The following is a 22,304-nucleotide window of genomic DNA, read 5'->3' as shown; positions in this document are numbered from 1 at the left end:
TTGGTATTTTTTATTTTTATTTAAGTCGAAATCAAATTCGGCGGCGGCCAACCGCCGCCAACCAATCGGCCGCGGACCACCAGATCCGGCGGCTCGAGATCGCGGAGGCTAGATCGGCCGTCGGCAGCCCGAATCTGGCCGCCGGACGGCCAAATCTAGCGGCAGGTCCGAGGTCGCGCGACCCAAGCGGCGCCGCCCGGCGGGCGCGCGCCGTCCGCGCGACCTCCGAGGCCTGGCTCGCGGACCCATGCGGCGTCGCTCGAGGCGCCGGACCCATGCGGCGTCGCGGCTCGCCCCGCCAGCGACGCCGCCCGAGGTCGCGCGGACCCGGCGGCGTCGCGGCTCGCGCCCGCTGGCGACGCCGCTGGGTCACCGGTCTCGCCACCCCGGGCAGTGGTCACCGGGGATGCGGGACCCCCACGCGGCGGTGGTGGCTGCCGGAGAAGCCGCACTCTCAGCCGGCGAGGAAGACGAAGATGAAGAAGACGAACGAAGAAGAAAGGGGGAAGAAGATGAACAGTGAACCGGCATTTCCAATGCCCAAAGCTGGTCCTCCCAAGCATTGGGCTTTCAGCATCCCAAATGCTGATATTTGGCCAAATAGCATTTGAAAATGATTGCCAAACACAAAATTTTTTCCCCAAGGGCTTTCGGGCCCGAAAACCCCTTGGGAAAGTCCAACCAAACGGGGCCGTAATTCCCTATTTTCAAGAGTACGATGCCTAAGGAAACAAACATTTGGTACTCTTCTTTTATCCTGCTCTTATATTTTACTAAACAAGACAGATTACCATATGTATAAAGATGTATCATTAGAGAAGATCCAAGAGAATATACTATTAAAGGATCGACTTATTAAGACATGACAAATGCAACTTGACTTCATTATTTGATCTGCACCTTTTAAATAAAAATACAAATATATTTTCGTTACTTATAAATTTCTATGTAGGCTTGATATGAAATGCCCAACAAAAGAAACAAAGAAAAGATTTGCTTATATTTCGAGAAAAAAAATCTAGAGATTTCGATTTTACTTGTATGGAGAAACAACATCTTTTATTTAATTTGAGAGATTTTTGTTCTTATCTTATTAATCAACATCTTTGGTAGTGAATACAACATATTATTACAATTTTCCTTTTTCTTGGACAGAAAAAAAAGCTTGGGCTCGAAACCAAAGATGGTATTACTTTTTATGTAATATAGATTATAAATTCTTTATTGTATGGAAGGGCAGGGGTGAATCACCTATAATTAATTTTTTTTCACCTAGATATCAACATAGAGTAACTGAGCAACGAACTGTTGCTTTGACCTAACTTCCTCCTTCCTCCTCCCTCCTCCTTCCCCTGCTTGGACGTTAGCTTCAGGACAAAACAGAGAGCGGGTCGCTGGCCGAAGGACGCAAGGACGCGAGGTTGCACCCGACGTTCGCCCAGGAATGTCGTGCGGTACGAAGCCAGCTGGTCTCGTTCTTGAAGAAAGGGACAGAAATGAGATAAATGGGAGAGAAAGGCGGCAAAGGGAAGGGGGGGTCTCTCCGGTCTTTTTGGGTTTGTTCAGCCGAGGTAGAGCAACCGAGAGAGAGAGAGAGAGAGCTAGTGAGAGTGAGAAGGTGAGGTCGAGAGAGAGAGAGAAGGAGCGAGCCAGAGAAGAGAGGGAGCTCGAGGGTGGCTGCTTCTGGAAGGGTGTGGCTGAAAACCAAGGAGAGGCTAGAGCCGCTCGAGAGGAGAGACCGAGAAGGTGGATAGCGAGGGAGAGCGGGAGAGAGAGGCGACTGTGTTCTTGAGTTCTTCGGGGGAGGCTGGAGACAGCGAGAGCAACAGAGAGAGTGAGATCTGAGAGAGTGAGCAAAGGGTGAAGCGGAGAGAGAACCGAGAGTGAGCGGAGGGATGGACTGAGAGAAAGCAGAGACCCAGGAGCCGAACTTTGATATGGTGGCGGACTTTTGACTAGTTATGCACTGTTCAGAATGCCAGATTCATTTGTAGAGGTTTCTAGAGGAAGGATTTTGTTTACCGTTTTTCTAAATTATACGACAGGTATTTATAATTTGCATTTCTAAAATGTAATTTCCTTTCAATTTCCAGAGAGAAGGATCGCATTGTTTCTTGGTGCAACTGGGCAGAAGTTTCTATCTGTGTATTGCTCGTGTGGCACGTATATTGATTTTTTGACAATCCTCCTAACAGTTTACTTGGTGACACCCAATCACATATCGTTTGCCTATATTTTGCTCCTCCTATGTTAGATCATGGGAAGACAACTCGTTGAAAGGACGAGAAGACATTTTTAGTTTCCATTAAAAGTATATGCAATCACTGTGTTTATCTTCATATACGGCTTGAGCAATTTCTCCACCCTTGAGATGTGGTTGTCGGGGTTGATTGATCTTCAGTTTTACTTGGCCTACAACTCAGAAGCTTTGCTATTGCAGAATATTTGGCAGTCTATTGCAATACTGATTGTGATGCAGCTTTACAGCTACTAGAGGAGACAGAGCAAGTATGTCCAATCTGATGACTCCAAACTTATGGAATTTGGAGTACTTGGATTTATTAAGAGTTTCCTCATTTGGCACAGAGACAAGATAGTGTGTATATCAAAGTTCTATGCATCATTGTCACCAATTAGTCTCTTTGGTTTCCTTTATCTGCTCGGTCTTGTCATTTGTTCCCTTTTACCTAAAGCATCTCGAATCCCATCAAAGTTATTCCTTCTTTATACAGGAATTCTGGCGATGACAGAATATCTCTTTCAGATGTGGGGTGCCCAGGCAGGAATGTTTCCTGGACAGAATGACTTTAGTTTGGCCAAGTTCTTGGGTTTTCAGTTATTTCAGTCAGGCTTTTGGGGTCTAGAATTGGGTTTAAGGGGGAAAAGTGCTGGTGATGATGTCTGCCTGTATCCTTCAATACAATTTCTTCCGTTGGTTGCAAAAAGTACCAACTCACATTTTGAGCAAATATTACACCAAAGAACCTTGCGCTCTGTTTGTATCAGCAGAAGAAGTGTTTAGGGATTTTTCTAATTCAAACGGGGAAAGCAAACCACCTGCAGATTCTCCTGCAATTCCTTGAGAAGCAGAAGGCGTGAGAAACAATTTGTCTTCCTCAGCCTCTGGTTTTTCTCAAGCATCAAATAATGTACCCAAAGCTGGAGGCTCTGCGGCTGGCAGTGCTAGAAAATATTCCTTTGGATATGTTTGGGAAAGCACCAACGAAAGCCACAAATGGAACAAGAAAAGGACTATCACCATGAGAAGGGAGAGATTTGAAACGCAGAAGACAATCTTCATAGTCTATATAAATTTTTGGATGGAGAACATGTTTAATCTCTTTGCCCTCGAAATAAACATGGTGGCCTTGCTCCTTGCCTCCTTTGCTTTGTTAAATACCATTTCTATGCTATATATTGCACTTCTCGCTGCCTGCATACTTCTAAATCGCAATGTCATTCGGCAATTATGGCCAGCACTTGTCTTTTTGCTTGCTTCCATTCTTGTCCTAGAATACTCTGTCATTTGGAAGAGCACACTATCTGCCAATTCACAAACATTAAGCAAGGCTGAGTCTGTCTTTCCTTTCGAATTTTATGATTCCCCTGCCAGTATGAATGCCGAAAGTCTTCATGTGATGAATTCAGCTGATCATTCATTTGAGTTTTCCCATTGTGAGATCACTGAGGCTGAGAAGGATGGTGGAGGTTCTTTATATGATTCAGATAAGAAAGAGAGAGCCAGAGGTCAAGCTGAGGATAACTCTATAGTTTCTGCTGTGCAGCTTTTAGGAGATGGCGGTTAGTTCTCTTGTAACCTTCCCGAACATCAAGCCAGAAGACATGGATGCCAGGGGCATACTCAAGCAGTCTCCCCTGCACCCGATCAACGGGCAGGATCACCTGACGAAGCAGCAGAAGTTCGCCAGATCGAAGCTCCGGGTCTCCATCAACCTGCCGGACAACGAAATCTCCCTCCTCCGCAGCCGGCGGAACCTGAGCTTCAGCGAATCGTCCGCCGCCGCCGCCACCGAACCTCCGACTTCTCCTTCTCCATCTCCCCACTCCTCGTCCTTGGCCTCAGCGTCGATCGGTCGAATCTTCAAAGGGAAGGCTCCGGCGACGGCGAGGGGGAGCCTCGAGAACAGCGGTAGCGGCGGCGACCCCTGCGGCGGCCGGCAGGCGTACAGGAGCACGAGGACGGTGGTGGAGGTGCTGCGGGAGCTGGACGCGGACATAGGGGCGCTGCAGGACGTGAAGGCGGAGGAGGAGAGGGAGATGAAGCCGCTATCGGAGCTGGCGGCGGCGCTGGGGATGAGCTACGCGTTCGCCGAGAGCTGGGCGCCGGAGTACGGGAACGCCGTCCTCTCCCGGTGGCCGATCAAGCACTGGAAGGTCCAAAAGATATTTGACGACACTGATTTCAGGTCCGTCATTTTGTTTTATTTTATTTTATTTTATTTATTTATTAATTTCCATATATTTTTTACCTGTTATTCTTGACATCATTTTCGTAATTATGGTGACGATGATATGCTCTCTTTCTCATTGAGCAAGTGGTTTTCCTAGGCAATTTCGAAATTTAAAAGATATTTTCATTTATTTATTGAGGCGTCCACCATTGAAAGCGAAGTTTGATAATATATCATAAATTAATATTCCCTCTGGACATATTATATTATTTTTTCTTACATTTTTCCAAGTGAAAAGATTAATTTCGCAGACCCATCTACAACGGTGCAAATCCACTTCGGACAGTTGAAATTAAGGTAATGTGGATGTAATATAAATTCACAAGACCAAAAATAAAAGCAAAAACATAAGCTTTTGCCTAGCCATCAGAATTTGTGGATGAAAATCTTGCTGTCACTTGGTTTATATTTTGTCTTCTTTTTTTTTTTCCCCTCCCCTTTTTAAACTGTTCTATTTGGAATTATCTGAATGGAGTTATCCAGGAACTGATCTGGGAAGAATTTGGAATATTGTTCACGAGAACCCTACCACCAAAAATTCAAGAATTCCCCAAGGCTTTTCTCCCACAGCCTGTTTGCCTTTGTACAACTTACGGAAAGCTATCTGCAACAACAATGGTGGGCCTTTCCAAGGATCCCAGCACCACCTGTGAGCAATGCCAGTCAGAATTAAAATATAAATTAAATTAAAAAAAAAACCCATTTTTTTCTTTCTATGATTTTTTACATATGGGTTCTCCAGAGAATTGTCATTTATCAATAATAATAATAATAATAATAATAATAATAATAATAATAATAATATCTTCGGTTATAACTACTCGAAATTCGTGCGTGTGTGATGAAAGACTGTCTTGGACTTCTTTCATTCCTCTTTTTTTTCATTTCTGGTTGCATTTAGTGGGTTGATGAGAGTCAGCGTTGAAGATCATTATGTATTAATTGCTGATGTAGTCAAGAGAATGCTTAGGAACCTGCTAAATTACATATATATTTTTTGCTCTTTAGTATTTAAATGAGGAGCTGGGAAGATAAACGAAGGATAAGATCTATGGTGTACATTAAATGAGGGCAGGGTAAGGTGTATGTAGGTAGGCCAGTAACGTGGGGAGAATTTTGCTTTTGCTTTATTTTTATGTATTTGCCAAATCAGATGCTTGACCTGAAGACTATACAAGGACTACTCATCTTCAAGGAAAACTACATTTCTCTCAAGCGAGACAGACCGGATAGAATCAATTAGTTTCAGACACAATTGCTTGTCATGGAGTCAATTTCCAAGACTTTTGCGTTCGATTAATTAAGCCGCGCCTTAGATAGTGAAGGGATTATGTGCTTTCGTTGCGCGAAAATTCAGAAAAAGAAGAAAAGAGTGGATTGAAATATAATTGATCGACATATTAAATTGACCAGGAATCGTAGTGGCTGTGAACTCGATATGTTTTATTACATAGGAATATTCTGAAGGCAACAATAGAAGTGCCCCATGTTGGGAAAGTGAACTTCCAGTGCACCCACCTGGATCATCTCGACGAGAACTGGCGGATGAAGCAAGTCGGCGCCATTATCCAGTCGAGCGACTCTCCCCACATCTTGGCTGGTGGCCTCAACTCTCTCGATGAGACTAATTACTCGCAAGAGCGGTGGACCGACATCGTCAAGGTATGTACATTTCTGTCATGTTTGATGTGATATTCGTTAGCACATCAAACTCGATTACTAAATAGCTTAAGCTACGGCGATTTTGTAATCATGGGCACCTGTGTTTGTTACAGTACTATGAAGAGATGGGAAAACCGACCCCAAAGGTTGAAGTCATGAGGTTTCGAAGAGCAAGCAGTACACAGATGCTAAGGACTTTGCCGGAGAATGCGAGTCCGTGGTCGTCATTGCCAAAGGACAAAGTAAGAACTCACTTGTTCGCTTTCCCATCTTTCGATTTTTCTTTTTCGTTCTATCAAATGGCTAATCTAAGGTGCTTTTCGAGCACAATGCTCCTCTTGCTCGATGATCACATGATTGACTTGAATGGATGGAAATTCATAACATTTGAAGCATGATGATCATGTTGAATATATACATATGTTGTTGTCATCACTTTGTTGATATCAACCTTTGATGTGAAAATCCATGGTATAAAAATTGAAGTCCAAAGTCTTTTTTTCAAATGATTTTGTCTGAATATGTAATTTAAAACTGTTTATTCTATTGCAGGTGTGCAAGGGACATGCAAATACGGAACGGGGGTGGACTACCTACTGGCGTCACCAGATTGCCCATACAAGTTCATTCTGGGGTCGTATTCGGTCTTGTCATCGAAAGGGACATCGGATCACCACATCGTAAAGGTCGACATAACGAAATGCGAAAACAACCCTCCCCATGAAAGCAATGGCAACAACAATAAAATTACCAAGAAAAGGCGACGACAGTGCAAGCACCAGGCCATTGTAAAGATCTCAGGCACAGCTCCTCCTTCAAAGGGTATATGGACAACGAACACATTAAGCAAAGTCGAATGACATTACATTTATATCTCCCTTTTCTTTCCACTCTTTTCTCAGCAGCTGCTCCTGTTGCTGTTGTTGAGTGATCTTGGGCATGCTGGCTTCGTCAATCTCTGTGTAAATCTTCGATTGTTTTGTGCATCTTGTCTTCTCTGTTTTTTTTTTCCTTCAGTTTAGAGTTGAAGAGTTGAAGAGGGGAGGGTTCTGGTGTGATGGCTTCCTCACATCTGTATAGATTTCGACACGACAGAAGTGAATTCCTACGTTTCAACTAGGCATTCTAAGCGGTTCTGCCAAGTTCTTTTTCAGTATTTTATGCCTTTTCTTTCCGCTTGTAATCTTAACTGCAAGATTCAGATTAGTTTTGTCAAGGGCGACATCTCAAGTTGACTTTGCTAAGGTTGAGGTTAGAGAATGCGATCTTGTATCTTTAGATTTAGCTGAAAGTTGAAACGTTTTAGATTAAAAGTCCTCGGAATAAAATTGCAAATTTCGAAAATTGATTTTTTTTTTGTTAAGTTGGACATCAAGTGATTGATAAAAGACCCAAAGATTTCAAATGAAATACCTTTAAAAAGCAAATAAGGAAAAAAAAAAAAAAAAACTGCTGCGCAGTCTGGTAATTATGAATTCTAAACATTTGTGACGGTAGTCAATGTCTTCGTTCTTTTTTCTCCGGTTTTGAAATTAGCATTGGATAGAAGAAAAATGGTAAGTTAGTGCAATCTACTTCGACATCTTAACAAATACCTTCTGTGATCTCTAAATGGAGCTTAATGAGCATTATAAGTAAAGGTGTAATAAAAAGAGAAATAGATTTTCTATATAATAGACACTGTTGGCTGATGTATCATGCTAATTAGCTTATGAATAAAAAACTGCATCTCCCTTATAATGGTTGGCAAACTGCGCCCCTTGCATCAGCATAGTAGAGGACGCAAGTATCTCTCAGTTGGTGTATACTCTTCAGTCGATCCTTCTTGATGTAATTTATATCGATTGAATTATTTATTTTGATTTTGCTTGGGATCTCAATTTAGAAAAGCATGGGATCCAACAAGAGGAATTAAAAAAAAAAAAAAAAAAACAGTTAAGACATTGCGTCAAAATACCGTTGATAAGTAAGAATCCCGGTACTTGCAACCTTGCAGGTCTGCTACTCAGGACCTCACTAATATATGACATTAAAAATAAAAATAATTTTTTTAATGAGACAGAAAGATAATTAATCATTAATATTTGATACTTCTACCGTTTGTTTAAGGGCTATGCTAGTAGGTCACATGACACATCCAATGACGTTTTCACTGCACATGTCCATTTTTTTTTCTATAGTGATATAGTCAGTTATTAAAATGTTGTATTTTTTTTTTTTTACCTTTTTGTTGCGAATTTCCCCTTCTATAAATCATGAACACGAACACGAGCACAATTTTTTTTCGTCGAAATAATTGGTCTATTCAGCAGGTGCTGATACCTTTAATTGTTTTCTAGATCGTGAATAAATTATTAAGTGATGATTGGACAAATCATTAAAGAAAAAAATCTCTTGACGAAAAGTATCCTAGATTATCTCGCGCGTGTATGCTGAAGATCTAGACATACATTATTGTATTTTTAGGGTACAAGATTGGCTCTCTCTTTGTCACTGATTTTGTAAGTGTCCTATTGCCTTTGGATGGTAATTCTTTTTGTAACTGTTCGACTTTGAAATCAGCAATGACCAGGAGTAACCATCATCGATCAAGCCCTCTTAAGTGAACACTTAAAAAGAATTAGTCTCTTAATCGCTTGAATTGTGTTAAATCGGAGGTATTGTTTGTAGATAATAATGGGAAAATTTCCAAAAAGGTCCTAAATCTATTACTTTAGCCAATTAAGTCATAAATCTTTTAATTACGTCAATTGAATCCTAAATTTTTTCACATTTTGCCAACTAAGTTTATTGGGCCAATTTTAAGAAAAAATCACCAATGTGAATGCCAGCCATCTTACGTAGGATGGTTGATACTAATGTTGGCAAAATCTTATAATTTTTTTAAATGGAATTTTTTAATTTTTTTTCTTTTTTTATTTTACCATGGCTTGTGAGAGTCATCGGGTCCTTGTAGCTACTAGCAAAGACTTAGTGACCCTCGCCAGACATGGCGAAAAAAAAAAAAAAAAGTAAAGGAGGAAAATAGAAAAAAATGGAAAAATAAGACAAAAAGATTCATAAAAATTCAAAAAAATGTTTAAAATATTTTAAAAATTCTTCACATTAGCGTCGCTTGTGCCACGTAAGATAACTGGTATCCGCGTCAGCAATTTCCTAACAAAATTGATTAGATGAAGTCAATTGGCAAAATGTGAAAATGTTTAAAATTCAATTGGTATGACTAAAAGATTTGGCATGACTAAAAGATTAATGACCGAATTGGTAAAAGTACAATGAGTTTTTTCTGGTAATTTTGCCATGAATAACTTATCATGGTTTAAACATGATATCATAAACAAACCACTAAGAAGGTTAGGTAGTAACCTTTTTTTATCGTTTGCCGAGCATGTCGTTCCATCATCTTTCAATAAATTCTCAAGTGGCATCTGTAGAGAAAAATTTTCATCTCGGCTCACTGGCAAAATGAAAATTGTAATGGTCATGAGTAAATGGTCAGGATGATAACGATATTTAAAAGCACTTGTGTCGTTCTTCGCCTGTTAGTATGCTACACATGGAAAATGTCGAATCAACATCAATTTAACACTGTCTTTACTCGAATAGCTACAGAACTATGTAAGAAAACACAAGGAACAAGAAGAGAATCCCGAAGCTCTAGACATGGCATGACCATGAAAACTCCACCGAGAGCTGGTTTTGTCCTCGTAGTAGATGTGAAAATGTGGCAGAATTAAAGAATAAGCAAAGATTCTTCGTATCTAGCACTGTAAGCTTGCTCGATATAGAGTGAAACAAAGGGACATTGCATAGAGTTTGCACCTATATGAAGTTCACGATGGCCGGGAGCAATCTGCGCCACATGACCTCAACTTAAGTGCATCGCCGTATCAATAATCAGTTCTTCCACAAGTAGAATTGATACGCAATTCACGCTCGAATTGTCCTCTATTCACCTTTCACTTGGGGACTTTCCATGAATCTCTTCCAGCTCCTAGAACCTGTTATCAAGGGCTCTTCTAAGTGAGGCCATCTGTATATGATCGTTTGCTTCTGGAAGTCGGTTTATGGAGACCTTGAAGTTCAGCCTATGAATTTTGCTGTACACTAGACGAGCCCTGTTGTCGTACTTCGAACACTTATGTGAGGTTTCAATTGTTCTCGCCTTCCTTTCATGGTGCAGCAGAGCAACAAATGCCAAAGGAATTGGAAGAGACAGTTCCACAGCCTCCTGTCGCAATGAATGGTCTTTCTCATCAGGATGATTCTCCAATGAGCGTGATGAACTGCAGGAATAAGTAAGAAACTCGATTGTTGAGATGTTTCTGTCTCATATCGTTTAATTTTTCTCCATTGCGTCGAACATAGTACCTACTCTAGTTATTGGCTTAACTTTTCATTTCAATCTGAAAGCTACTTACCTACATTTATAGGATTCTTAATATAAATTACCTGCTTGTGCACACTATCTTACTTGGCGAATTCTGTCATCTGCACTAGTTTAAATACATGCATCATTCGAGAGCGCAAGTGCCTTTGATGGCTTGTGGCCTGAGGCATGGCGTTATTGTTTTTTTGCCTCGTCAAAAGTGCTGCTTCAGAGGACCTGAATATTCTTTTGATAGGAATCGTCTGTTTAGATGATCATAATTGCTACCATTGGTACACACTACCAATAACAACATGATAGTCACGGTGTGCATTCTAGTCGAACAACGTAGTTTCAACTTCGAGTTGTGATGCTAACTGTGCTCGCACTAGTGGTTCTAAAATGTTGATGAACAGAGCTGAATCTGACAAGCTACTAGCCATTCCTGTCGGTTTTGTTGGATCAGAAGAGGTGGTAAGGTCTGCTCCACATCTTGTACCTGGCGGTAATCTTGCTTGTCCTTCATTGGAAGAACAAGGAATGAGAATAAATGCTGCATTAGACGCTGCCCATGCACCAATTTCTCATCTCTCGAACCTCATTGCCGATGGCCACCGGGCTGCAAACTTCAGGGGACCTTTCCAACCATCAGACTTTTAATGGCTCGAAGCTGGAGCCACTTGGATTCATACCCTATCCCTTACTTTCTCTGATGGTATTTATGATATTTAACACTTAGCTCGACATTCTGTGTCGTCGATCTTACTTGGTTTGGACTACCTACTGGCCAATCTCTTCATGTAAAGGTTTGGCTTGGAATATTACGTGTCAGCATAGTTGCATAGACATGGCGGTTCTGTTCTTTTACCCATCAGTGCATTCGACTCGTGGTGCAACAAATCTGAAAAAAGCTTTTAATATGCTATTTGAGAGTCAGCTTTCAGCAGTGATCTCGAACAATTTTGTGTTCTCCAAACCGAGCCTTGTTCAGAGTCATTGAAGGCCTTCAATTTCTGACCTTGAACTAGGAAGGTCCTTCCTGCTTTATCTGTTTCTAGATACTTTAAAAACCATCTACAGTAATTGAAAAGGCCATGCAGAAAAAGTTAATTGCTGTTGTACTTGGCGAGGCAACCCAAGTTTAAGTAGCAGCATGCGCTTTTGCTACTTCTCTATGTATTCTTACTCCTGATGAATGGCGTTGTTTGTAGCTTCCATTCAGGAGTACCTTGCTAATTCGGGATCAGGTCAGGGTTCTCTGTCTGCAATATCAGAGTGAAGTGGATATCGCGCGTTCCTTTTCAACATCGGTGTCTGGAGGAATGTTTGCTAAGCAAGAAAACTCATGTGCAGGGGACAACGGTGAGGAATATAGTACTTGTTCGGAAGAATATGAGGCACCATCTCATGACTTATCATCGAGTGAATGCACAAATTCTTACTGCATTGAGATATTGTGCTTTTGTAATACATCACATCCTCTAACATGACATCACGTGTTCAATTTCTATTCATCGTAAAAGCAAAAATTGATAGCCACTCTGTCTATCCTCTTTGCCGTGTGCCAATCATTCATCGGTTAGGCTAGGACCCATCTAGAAACAAGAGGTCGAAGTCAGAGATTGCTTGAGCAGGTAGCTGATGTCGAGCTGGTTGATCGAGCGGGGGTTGAAGGGTAGGGGTGAGAGCTTTTGATGGAAATGAGAGAGATTTGTTGCTCAAAATGTAAACATTAACATGAAGAAAAAATTACATCGTTATGCCAAGAGGATTCACACGAAACGGAAATTATAATGAATGCCATAGGACATTCATTGTCATTTATAAAATATGGACATAATGAGTCTAGTAGAAAACACCAATGCTATATGAAAAACATGTAAAAGCTTCACAGATTACATTATCAATGATGGTACATGCTGATAGTGTTAATTATATTTCGCATCTCATTTCTACAAGAGGAGAACAATCACACAATACATGATTTCGTCAACTCATTGTCGTGGTCAAATTGGTAATTGCCAGAAATTATCGGAGCACTTGACGAAGATGAGACCATTTCAAGTTCTATCTCATTGTTGTCATCATTAGTCAGTACCTCTTTCGGATACAAAAGCGGTTTTGGAGGTAGTTGCAATTTATCGATATCTCCTTCAAGCATATCTAGAACATTCCTCATTGATGGCCGATAATTAGGACTCAGTTGTATGCACCATAGCGCAACGATTATCATCTTCCTCGTTTCTCTTTCCTCTTCTATGACTTCTACCCTTTCAACCTCCTTTTCTTTGCTGAGTTGATCATAAACCCACAAAGGAAAGTAAATTTGACTTGAATGCCCTGCATGTGCATTTATATTTCTCCTTCTATCGGCCATTTCCATCAACATCATCCCAAAACTGTAAACATCGGCTTTATAAGAAATGCCACCAATGTCTTTGTAGAATAGCTCAGGTGCCATATAACCCAAGGTTCCTCTTGTTGCAGTCAATGATACTATGCTATGACCGATGGGATAAAGTCTTGCAAGTCCAAAGTCAGAAATTTTTGGAGTGAAACTTTGGTCTAGGAGAATGTTGTGAGGCTTGATATCAAAGTGTAGAATTTGCATATCACATCCCCGATGTAGATGCTCTATCCCTCTAGCTATGCCAAGAGAGATCTCATGCATTTTCTTATAATCAAGAGGATCATCACCATCCTTATTTGAAATGTGTTTATCCAAAGAGCCATTTGGCATGAAATCATACACAAGAGCTTGTTTGGAGTAACCAAAGCAAAAACCAACGAGTTGCACCACATTGACATGGTGGATCCTTCCAATTGTGGCCACTTCGCTAATAAAATCCTGGCCATTAGATTCTGGTTTGTTCAAAATCTTAACTGCAACTTCATTGCCACTTCTAAGGATTCCTTTGTACACAGAACCATATCCCCCCTCACCTAATTTGCATTTAAAATTTTTTGTAATCTTCTTAATATTTGAATAAGAGTACCTTATAGGCAGAAAGTTGTTGTGAGCTTGTAGGAATTCTTCGATGTTTGCGTCGATCGCTTGGTGCTTTCTCATCCACTTATAGATTAGAAGTATCAGCACACATAGAGCTCCGAGTATGAATCTTGCTGCGACGTAGTTGGCTGCGTAGAAATTGTCCATAGATTAGCTTAGTGCAATAAAATAATTTTAAAAGTAATTTTTTTAATTTTTTTTTGTCAGAGTGGTGCTTGAGATCTTCATAGTTGTGAGGAGAACAGGGCTAGGAAGTCATACCCAAGACAACGGCGAGGCTCTGGCCCACATATAGCCCAAAAAAAAGGCTGAAGTCCATGACATAATCTAAGGTGACCGAAAATGACTAATTAGAATCGACGAGCAATCAATGAAGAATTAAATCTATCATTTTAGCATTTAAACATAGAAAATAATTTACTCTCCTAGATAAGTGCTCAGATCGCAGTTTATTCTATTCACTTACGGAATCCATGTTATCGTAACATGACCATCTCTCCGAAAAAACACGATTTCGCTTTTGTCTTATCAAGGAGTACCAAATGATTCATAAGTTCACATCTCACTGCGGCATAGTTCTAATTTACAAACATCATCCAGGACGCGTGCAATTTATTCACCCGCATAAGAATAACAGCCATGCAAGGGACACGAGCAACTATTAAATCAACCATTTTTCCCCAAACAAATCTAAAGTAATAATGTCAAATCCAGAAAGATAAAAAAGGTCCATAAATTGTAAAATAAAAAGATCAATGCATGCTGAATTTACTAAGAAATCTTATTAAACTTTTCAACTTAGGTGATGTGGCAATTTTTTTCCTGTTGTGTTTTTAGAGAAACTAGTGTCTTAATGTGTGGATTGTATTAAAAATATCCAACTAAAACTTGCCACATCACTTGGCAACTAAATTTTGGTAAGATCTCTTAGTAAAGCTAGGATTTAAGAAAAGACGAAGAAAGAAAGAAAGAAAGAAAGAAAGAAAGAAAGAAAGAAAGAAAGAACACCTTTAAGGGGAAATCCCTTGGGCATATTAAAGTGCCCGCAACTCTCCATTCGGTATCCGAAACTTAAGTAGCGACACGGAAAAGTTCTTCTTGACATGGCCCAAAGGAATCCCCCATAGGAGAGATTGAATCCCTCGGCCATCTTGTTGTGGAGGTCCTTGTATGTTAAGCTCCCATTCTGATCCCCTTCCCGCCCCGAGATTTGATCCGATGCGTATGCCGTCATGGTTACGGTGCAGGAGTCCTTGAAATCCCCTGCTTTTAAGTTCTGTACAGCGTATGAGTACACCTTCATCTGGGAAAAATAAGGACGCGTGTCGGCAGAGTACCCCTCAATACATGGTTTGGTGTCGACATATAAACTAGAAGCAATGGGCTGGGAACACTTCATGAAGGGCACCGCAGCGTATCCACCAGCGTATCGATCAACACCACTGAAGTTGGAGTACGTCAATGGGTAACGAGGGAGGGACGTGCAATTACCCTTTTGCAGTCCATCGTCAACCACTGTGATGTTACCTCTGAAGAAATATTGGCCATAATAGTAACTGTAATGGATTGACTTCACATAATATCGGCCAGCATATAGATGTAGAATAGTGCGATTATTTTCACAAACTAGCTCATAGTGAGAGTTACCGCGGTATTTTGGATCGTCTTTCAATCGAAAAGGATAACTTATGTTACGGATCTCACCGCAAGATGAAGGAGCGCACAAATGATTGTTTTTCGCACTGCAACTCATCCCTGATAGTAGCAGGACATGCAATACAAGAAGTAAAACATGGAGCGTAAATATTGAGCTGAGAGAAATAATCATCTCTTTATCGTTTGGTCTGATGCAATGGAAGTTTTAGCTCATTTGGTAATGCGAGGGAGGCTTGATAAAGGGTCGGGAGTCGTCGGTCATCAATATGTCCAAGTCAACCCTAAAACAAAGTCCAGCAAAGAAAAAAATTCAAAAGAACGGCCTGGCTAAAACACGGAATTAGTGAGCTTTCACATTCATTAGGGAGGAAACTTCTCTGCATTTTCCAGATTTGATTTTTCTTGGCAAATTAGTTCTCTCTAGAAATTAAATTTAATATCATAAAAAAGAATCGATTTTAATGTTTTTTTTTTGGTAAGGAGAATCGATTTTAATGTTTTGTACCCTAAAATCAATCAAAATCGTTTCAAGTGAGGCATTTGGCATTCTATTTTATTTTCAAGGCCAATATTTCGTAAGTGTCACTCCGTTAAATTTTGATGATGAAAAAAAAAGGATGATGTATTTCATCATATAAGGTTTTTCATTTTTGAGGAAAAAAAACAAAATTAGTAACCAAGAAAGAGGATCATGTTAATTAACGGGTATGCAGATTTTAACTTGTATAATGTCGCTTTCGGCAAAAATAGAAAGAAAATAAGGAGTGGGCACTTCTTGCGCATGGATGTTGTGAAACTTTATGAAGGAAAGAAAGTAATATGATAAATTCTCAACTAGCAATGGGACCGATGCACCTCCATTAGAAACTCACTTGCATCATTGTGGATTGACACACTCAAGGGCTATAGACGCAACATTTGAATTCATAAAAATAATGCGATGTTTACTCATTCACTATGCTTAAATTTTAAAATCTCTCTCTTGTAATTGTGCTATAATTATGAATATGACCATCGTCTCTTTTCCATAATTGAACCATTTAATGAATGAACAAATTGATCTCAACAAAAAAGGCAATACGATAATTTCTCAACCAATAATCAATCGATGCAGGTCTCGATTAGAAATTCACTTGCTTCGTCATTCTTGACACGAGCAAAGACTATAGGTGTAATATTTGCATGCACAAAAATAAAATAATACATACTTATTCACTGTCAATTGAAATATTATTCGTGTGGATTAGTCAATCACTCACCTATAAAATAATCTCATCTTTTTCTCGCAATAAATCTAACTGACCTATTACAATATCCAATTGAAACGTGCCACATCACTCAGTAAGTAAATTTTTATACAATCCCTCAGTAGAGCTAACATTTAAGAAAAGGATGAGGATGAAGAAAGAAACAAAGAAAGAACTGGGAAAGTGAGCTTTCGGGAATCATGGTGTCTGCACCTCTCCCTTTGGTATCCGAAACCTAATTAGCAAAACTCGAAACTTGTTGGTGGCGAGAGTTTATGATAGGAGATAGTGAATCCCTCGATCGTCATGTTGTGGAGGTCCTTATACGGTGAGCTAGCACGATTATACCGATCCTTTTCACACCCTGGGATACACTGCGATATTAAAGTCTTTATGGTTATGGTGTAAGTGTCCATGACTACTCGGAGATCAAACCCATGTACAGCGTATGAGTACACCATCATTTGGGAAAAAATAGGGGGCATATCGGAAGGATATGCTCCCTCAATACATGGTTCAGTATTGACTTACGAAGTAGAAGCAAGGGGCTGTGAGCACTCCACGAAGACCACCAGCACAGCTAAGAACTACATGGATCATGATCACTAAAGTTGGAGGGCGTCAATGAGTAAGGAGGGAGGGATGAGCAATTACCTTTTTGCAGTCCATCGTTTCACCATCAAATAATTATTTGCTAAGATTGAAATGGTAGAAAATTGAGTTCACATAATATTGGCCGGCATATAGATATAGAATAATGCGATTATTTTCACAAGCTAACTTATGTTCATAGCGGCCATATCCTTTTGGGTTGAACTTAAATTGAAAGGGATAGCGTATGTTATGGATCTTGTCTCAAGATTAAACAGCACACAAGTGATTCTTCTATGCCACAACTCATTCCTAGTAGTAGCAGAACATGCAATATGAGAAGCAAAGCACGGAACATGCATATAGAGCTCAGAGACTGAATCATCTCTCAATCATTTGATCCGATGCAATGAAAGTTTTAACTATTTGGCATTGCGACAGAGGCACAGTAATATGAATGAAAAGAGTTGAGAGTCTTTGGTCATACATATGTCCAATTTAACCACTAAAACAAAGTCTAGTGAAGAAAAAGTGGGTATCACGGAGAAATTGCAGTGAAGGTGACCAAAAACCGTGTTGGAATTGTCGCTCATGCAAGTGTTCAAGTCAACCAATACAATTCTTTTTGTCTTCATAATTTATTGAAGCGATACTCATGGAATATTGACCCTGAAAATAAAATAGAACACCAATGCCTCACTCGAAAGGATATTTATTCATTTTAGAGTACGTAACATTCAAATCGATTCATTTTCATGGAACGAACAGTCAATTTTGCCAAGAAAAGTCAAAACTGGAATTGCAGTCCCCGTAGTCAAGGTAACAAAACACGGTGTTGGAATTATTTATGGTTAGCTTTCACATTGTTTGGAAAGAAACTTCTCTGCAATTCCAGTTTGGTCGAGCGTATGAGTATGCTCCCTTGATACATGGTTAGGTATCAACATACGAAGCTGGAGTAACAGGTTGTGAGCACCTCATGAAGGCCACCGGCACGGCTGAATCGGTAAAGAAGTATGGACAATAATCACTAAAGTTGGAGGGCGCCAATGAGTAACAAGGGAGGGATGAGTAATTATCCTTTTGCAGTCCGTCGTCAACCACTATGATATTACTGCCCAATATAACTTGGTTATAATTGAAATCGTAATTGATTGATGTCACGTAATATTGACCAGCATATAAATATAGAACAGTGCGATTATTTTCACAAATTAACTTAAACTTAGAGTTACCGTAGTATTTCGAATCGCCTTTCAATCGAAAATGATAACTTATATTATGAATCTCACCACAAGATGAATAGATACACAAGTGATTCTTTTTCACACTGTAACTTGTCCCTAACATTAGCAAAACATACGATATGAGAAGTAAAACACGAAGCATAAATATTGAACCAAGAGAAATAATCATCTCTTTATGGAATGAAAGTTTTAGCGAATCTGATAATGCAAGGGAGGCTTGATAAAGGTTTGGGAGTCGTCGGTCATCGAAATGTCCAAGTCAACCCGTAAACAAAGTCTAGCAAAGAAAATATAAAAAAGTACAGCCTGGCTAAAACACGGTCTCGGAATTAGTGATGGACAGCTTTCACATTCATTGGGGAGGAAACTTCTATGCATTTTCTAGATTTAATTTTTCTTGGAAAATTAATTCTCTCTAAAAATTTATTTTAGTATTGTAAAAAACATTCTGTTTTAATGTTTTGTACCCTAAACTCAATCAAAATCCTTTCAAATGAGTTATCCGGCATTCTATTTTATTTTCAAGGCCAATATTTCGTGAGTGTCGCTTCATTAAATTTTGAAGACGAAAAGGAAAAGGATAATATATTTCATCGTATAAGATTTTTCACTTTTGAGAAAAAATAAAATTAGTAACTGAGAAAAAGGATCATGTTAATTAATGGGTACATAGATTTTAACTTGTATAATGTCACTTTCGGCAAAAATAGAAAGACAATAAGGAGAGGGCGCTTCTTGGTCATGGATCATGAGAAACTTTATGAAAGAAAGAAAACAATATTGTAAATTCTCAACTAGCAATGGGACCTACATACTTCGATTAGAAACTCACTTGCTTCATCATGGATTGACACACGCAAGGACTATAGATGCAATATTTGAATTCACAAAAATAACGTGATGTTTACTTATTCACTACACTTAAATATTAAGATGACTCTCTCGTAATTATGCTAGATTTATGAATGATACTGTCATCTTTTTTTTCATAATTGAACCACTTAATGAATAAATGGATCAATCTCAACGAAAAAGACAATACAATAATTTCTCAATCAATGATCAATCGATGCGACTAGTAATTAGAGATTTACTTGCTTTATTGTTGCCCGACACATGCAAAAACTGTAGGTGTAATATTCGCGTGCACAAAAATAGACCAGATGGTGCTGATACGTTGAGCTCGCACGATTATATGATCCTTTTCTTACCCTGGGAATTAATGCAGTATTAAAGCCATCATGGTTATGGTGCAAGAATCCTTGATGTCTCCTACTCGAAGATCAAACCCATGTACAGCGTATGAGTACAGCTTCACTTGGGAAAAATTAGGGGGCATATCGGAAGGATGTGCTCCCTAGTACATGGTTCAGTATCGACTTACGAAGTAGAAGCAACGGGCTGTGAGCACTTGATGAAGACCACCGGCACAGCTGACGAAACATATGGATCATCATCACTAAAGTTGGAGGGCACGAATGAGTAATGAGGGAGGGATGAGCAATTACTCTTTTTTAGTCTGTCATCAATTACAGTGATTTCACCGTCGAATAAATATTTGCTAAGATAAGAAAGGTAGTAAATTGATTTCACATAATATTGGCCGTGGTTATTTTCACAAGCTAGCTTATTATGTTAGAAGTCCTACTCCCTTTTGGGTCGCCTTTCAATTAAAAGGGATAATGTATGTCATTGGCCTTGCCACAAGATAAAGCAACGAACGAACGATTCTTCTTCGTCCACAGCTCGTTCCCATTAGTTGCAGAACATGCAATATGAGAAGCGAAACATAGAACATGCTTGTGGAGCTTAGAGACTTAATCGTCTCTCTATTGTTCGATCTGATGCAATGAAAATTTTAGCTTAATATGAATGAAAAGAGCTGAGAGTCATCGGTCATACAAATGTCTAAGTCAACCAATAAAGCAAGAGTCCAGCGAAGAAAAAGAGGGTCTCACACGGAAATTGCACACCTTGCGGTCAAGGAGACAAAAACGCGGTGTTGGAATTAGTTATGGCGTAGCTTTCACGTTGATTAGAAATGAAACTTCCTGCAGTTTTCAAATTTGACTTTTCTTGGCAAATTGACTCTTTAGGAATGAATTTTAGTATTGTAAAAAAGAATCGATTTGAATGTAATGTACTCTAAATTGAATCAAAATCCTTTCAAGTGAGGCATTGGCGTTCTATTTTATATTCAAGGCCAGTACTCCATGCATATTGCTTCGACAAATTTGCAAAAACGAAAAGGAAAAAAGATGCATTTCATCGTATAAGCTTTTTCATCACGGACAAAAAAAACAGAATTGATAATAGAGATAGACTATTAAAGGGGATATTAACTTGTATAATGTCACTTTTGACAAAAATAAAAGGAAACATAGGAGTTAGTGCTTCTTGGATGGTGTAACACGGTATGAAAGAAAGAAAGGAATTTAATAATTTCTAGTGATAGGACCAATGCACATTGACTAGAGCCTCACTAACTTCGTCATGACGCAAAGTCTATACATGTTCCAATTCACCCCCCCAAAAGTGATGTTTACTTATTCACTATCAACTTCAATATTACATTTTTTTTTGGTCGATCCTAGGAGTCGAAACCCACACTTGAAACTAAATTGTCTCCACCCTAATCTCATGAGAAGGTGGGGATTTGAACCCCCCACTTGCCTCTTCCATGTTGGAAAAGTGGCCACTAGGGCAAACCCCAGTGGTTATTTCAATATTAAAATTACTCTCCCTTAACTGTGCTAGATCTATGAAAAATATTGCCATCTCTTTCCCATAATAGAATCGCTTAATAAATGAATTGATCGATTACCGTCGTTCTATCAAATGAAAATAAAATGTTCTTGCCTGTTGTTGACACCTAAACTTTTCTCTTTTTATTTAGAACTTAATTGCATAGAAAATTAGGTATTAGCCTCCAAGATAAATAAAAGTAAAGTAAATAATTTTCATTAAAATGCATTGTGTTTTCATTAAATTGCATTGTACATAGACATTAGGAACATTTGCATTACTAGTATTAAAAATTTTACAAATTACTTTTTAAAATTAAAATTAGAAAAAATTAACCAAAAATGTTCTTTGCCCTTTTCTTCCCCGTCCCCCCGGGTCCCCTCCCCGGCACGGCCCAGCCCTTCGTTTTCTTTTATTTCCCCCACGCAGCCCACCTTTCTTCTTCCGCGGCCCAGCTCGCTCTCCTTCCTCCTTCCTCCTCCTTTCCTCGCTTGGACGTTAGCTTCGGGACAAAACAGAGAGAGGGTCACTGGCCGAAGGACGCGAGGATGCGAGGCTGCGCGCGACGTTCACCCAGGAATGTCGTGCAGTACGAAGCTAGCTGATCTCGTCCTTGAAGAAAGAGAGAGAAACGAGATAAATGGGAGAGAAAGGCAGCAAAGGGAAGGGGGGTCTCTCCGGTCATTTTGGGTTTGTTCAGCCGAGGAAGAGCAACCAAGAGAGAGAGAGAGAGAGAGAGAGAGCTGGTGAGAGTGAGAAGGCGAGCTCGAGAGAGAGAAGGAGCGAGCCATAGAAGAGAGAGAGCTCGAGAGAGGAGACCGAGATGGTGGATATCGAGGGAGAGCGGGAGAGAGAGGCGACTGCGTGCTCGAGTTCTTCGCGGGAGGCTGGAGAAAGCTAGAGCAACAGAGAGAGTGAGATCGGAGTGAGTGAGCAAAGGGTGAAGTGTGTGACATCTAGATTTTCGGGTTCTAATTTTGACTGGATAAATAGGGCCGTTTTCGTTCAGTTGAAACCGGGGATTGTGAAATTGAGAAGCATGAGGGATTCTTGGATGAAGAAAATAATCAATTTGATAATGGAGATATCAATTGATTTTTGTGAGAGTTATTTGAGATAAATTAAGAGAGAAATTGGATGTAGATATGCAAGTGGGGATCAAGAACTCTAAGTTGGAAAATCCTTTTGAGAGTCTATGAGCTTATTTAAAAGAAATTGGAATTAGGATTTTCTATTTGAGGAAATCCTTTTATTTTTGTGACATTCCCATTTCTTTTCCCTTTTTAGCCAAAGACTCATTTTTCT

At 39.7% G+C, this 22,304-nt stretch overlaps 1 protein-coding gene and 1 pseudogene across 1 annotated transcript; one reads left to right on the top strand and one right to left on the bottom strand.

The window, feature by feature from the left end:
* Positions 1–1,433: 1,433 nt before the first annotated feature.
* On the top strand, positions 1,434–7,270 carry LOC104457046 (annotated as a pseudogene).
* A 5,111-nt stretch (positions 7,271–12,381) lies between these two features.
* On the bottom strand, positions 12,382–13,660 carry LOC104416574 (rust resistance kinase Lr10-like). Its single transcript, XM_039299660.1, has one exon. The coding sequence runs from the start codon at positions 13,658–13,660 to the stop codon at positions 12,473–12,475; it is 1,188 nt and encodes a 395-aa protein (XP_039155594.1). The 3' UTR covers positions 12,382–12,472.
* Positions 13,661–22,304: the final 8,644 nt, after the last annotated feature.

Source organism: Eucalyptus grandis, chromosome 8, assembly GCF_016545825.1.
Source record: "Eucalyptus grandis isolate ANBG69807.140 chromosome 8, ASM1654582v1, whole genome shotgun sequence".
NCBI classification, from domain to species: domain Eukaryota; kingdom Viridiplantae; phylum Streptophyta; class Magnoliopsida; order Myrtales; family Myrtaceae; genus Eucalyptus; species Eucalyptus grandis.
The sequence above is the reverse complement of the archived record's forward strand: the minus strand, read 5'-3'. Positions and strand labels throughout refer to the sequence as shown.

Bases quoted from the DNA above. Each gene is read 5' to 3' on its own strand.
- LOC104416574 (XM_039299660.1), bottom strand. From the start codon at position 13,660: ATGGACAATTTCTACGCAGCCAACTACGTCGCAGCAAGATTCATACTC.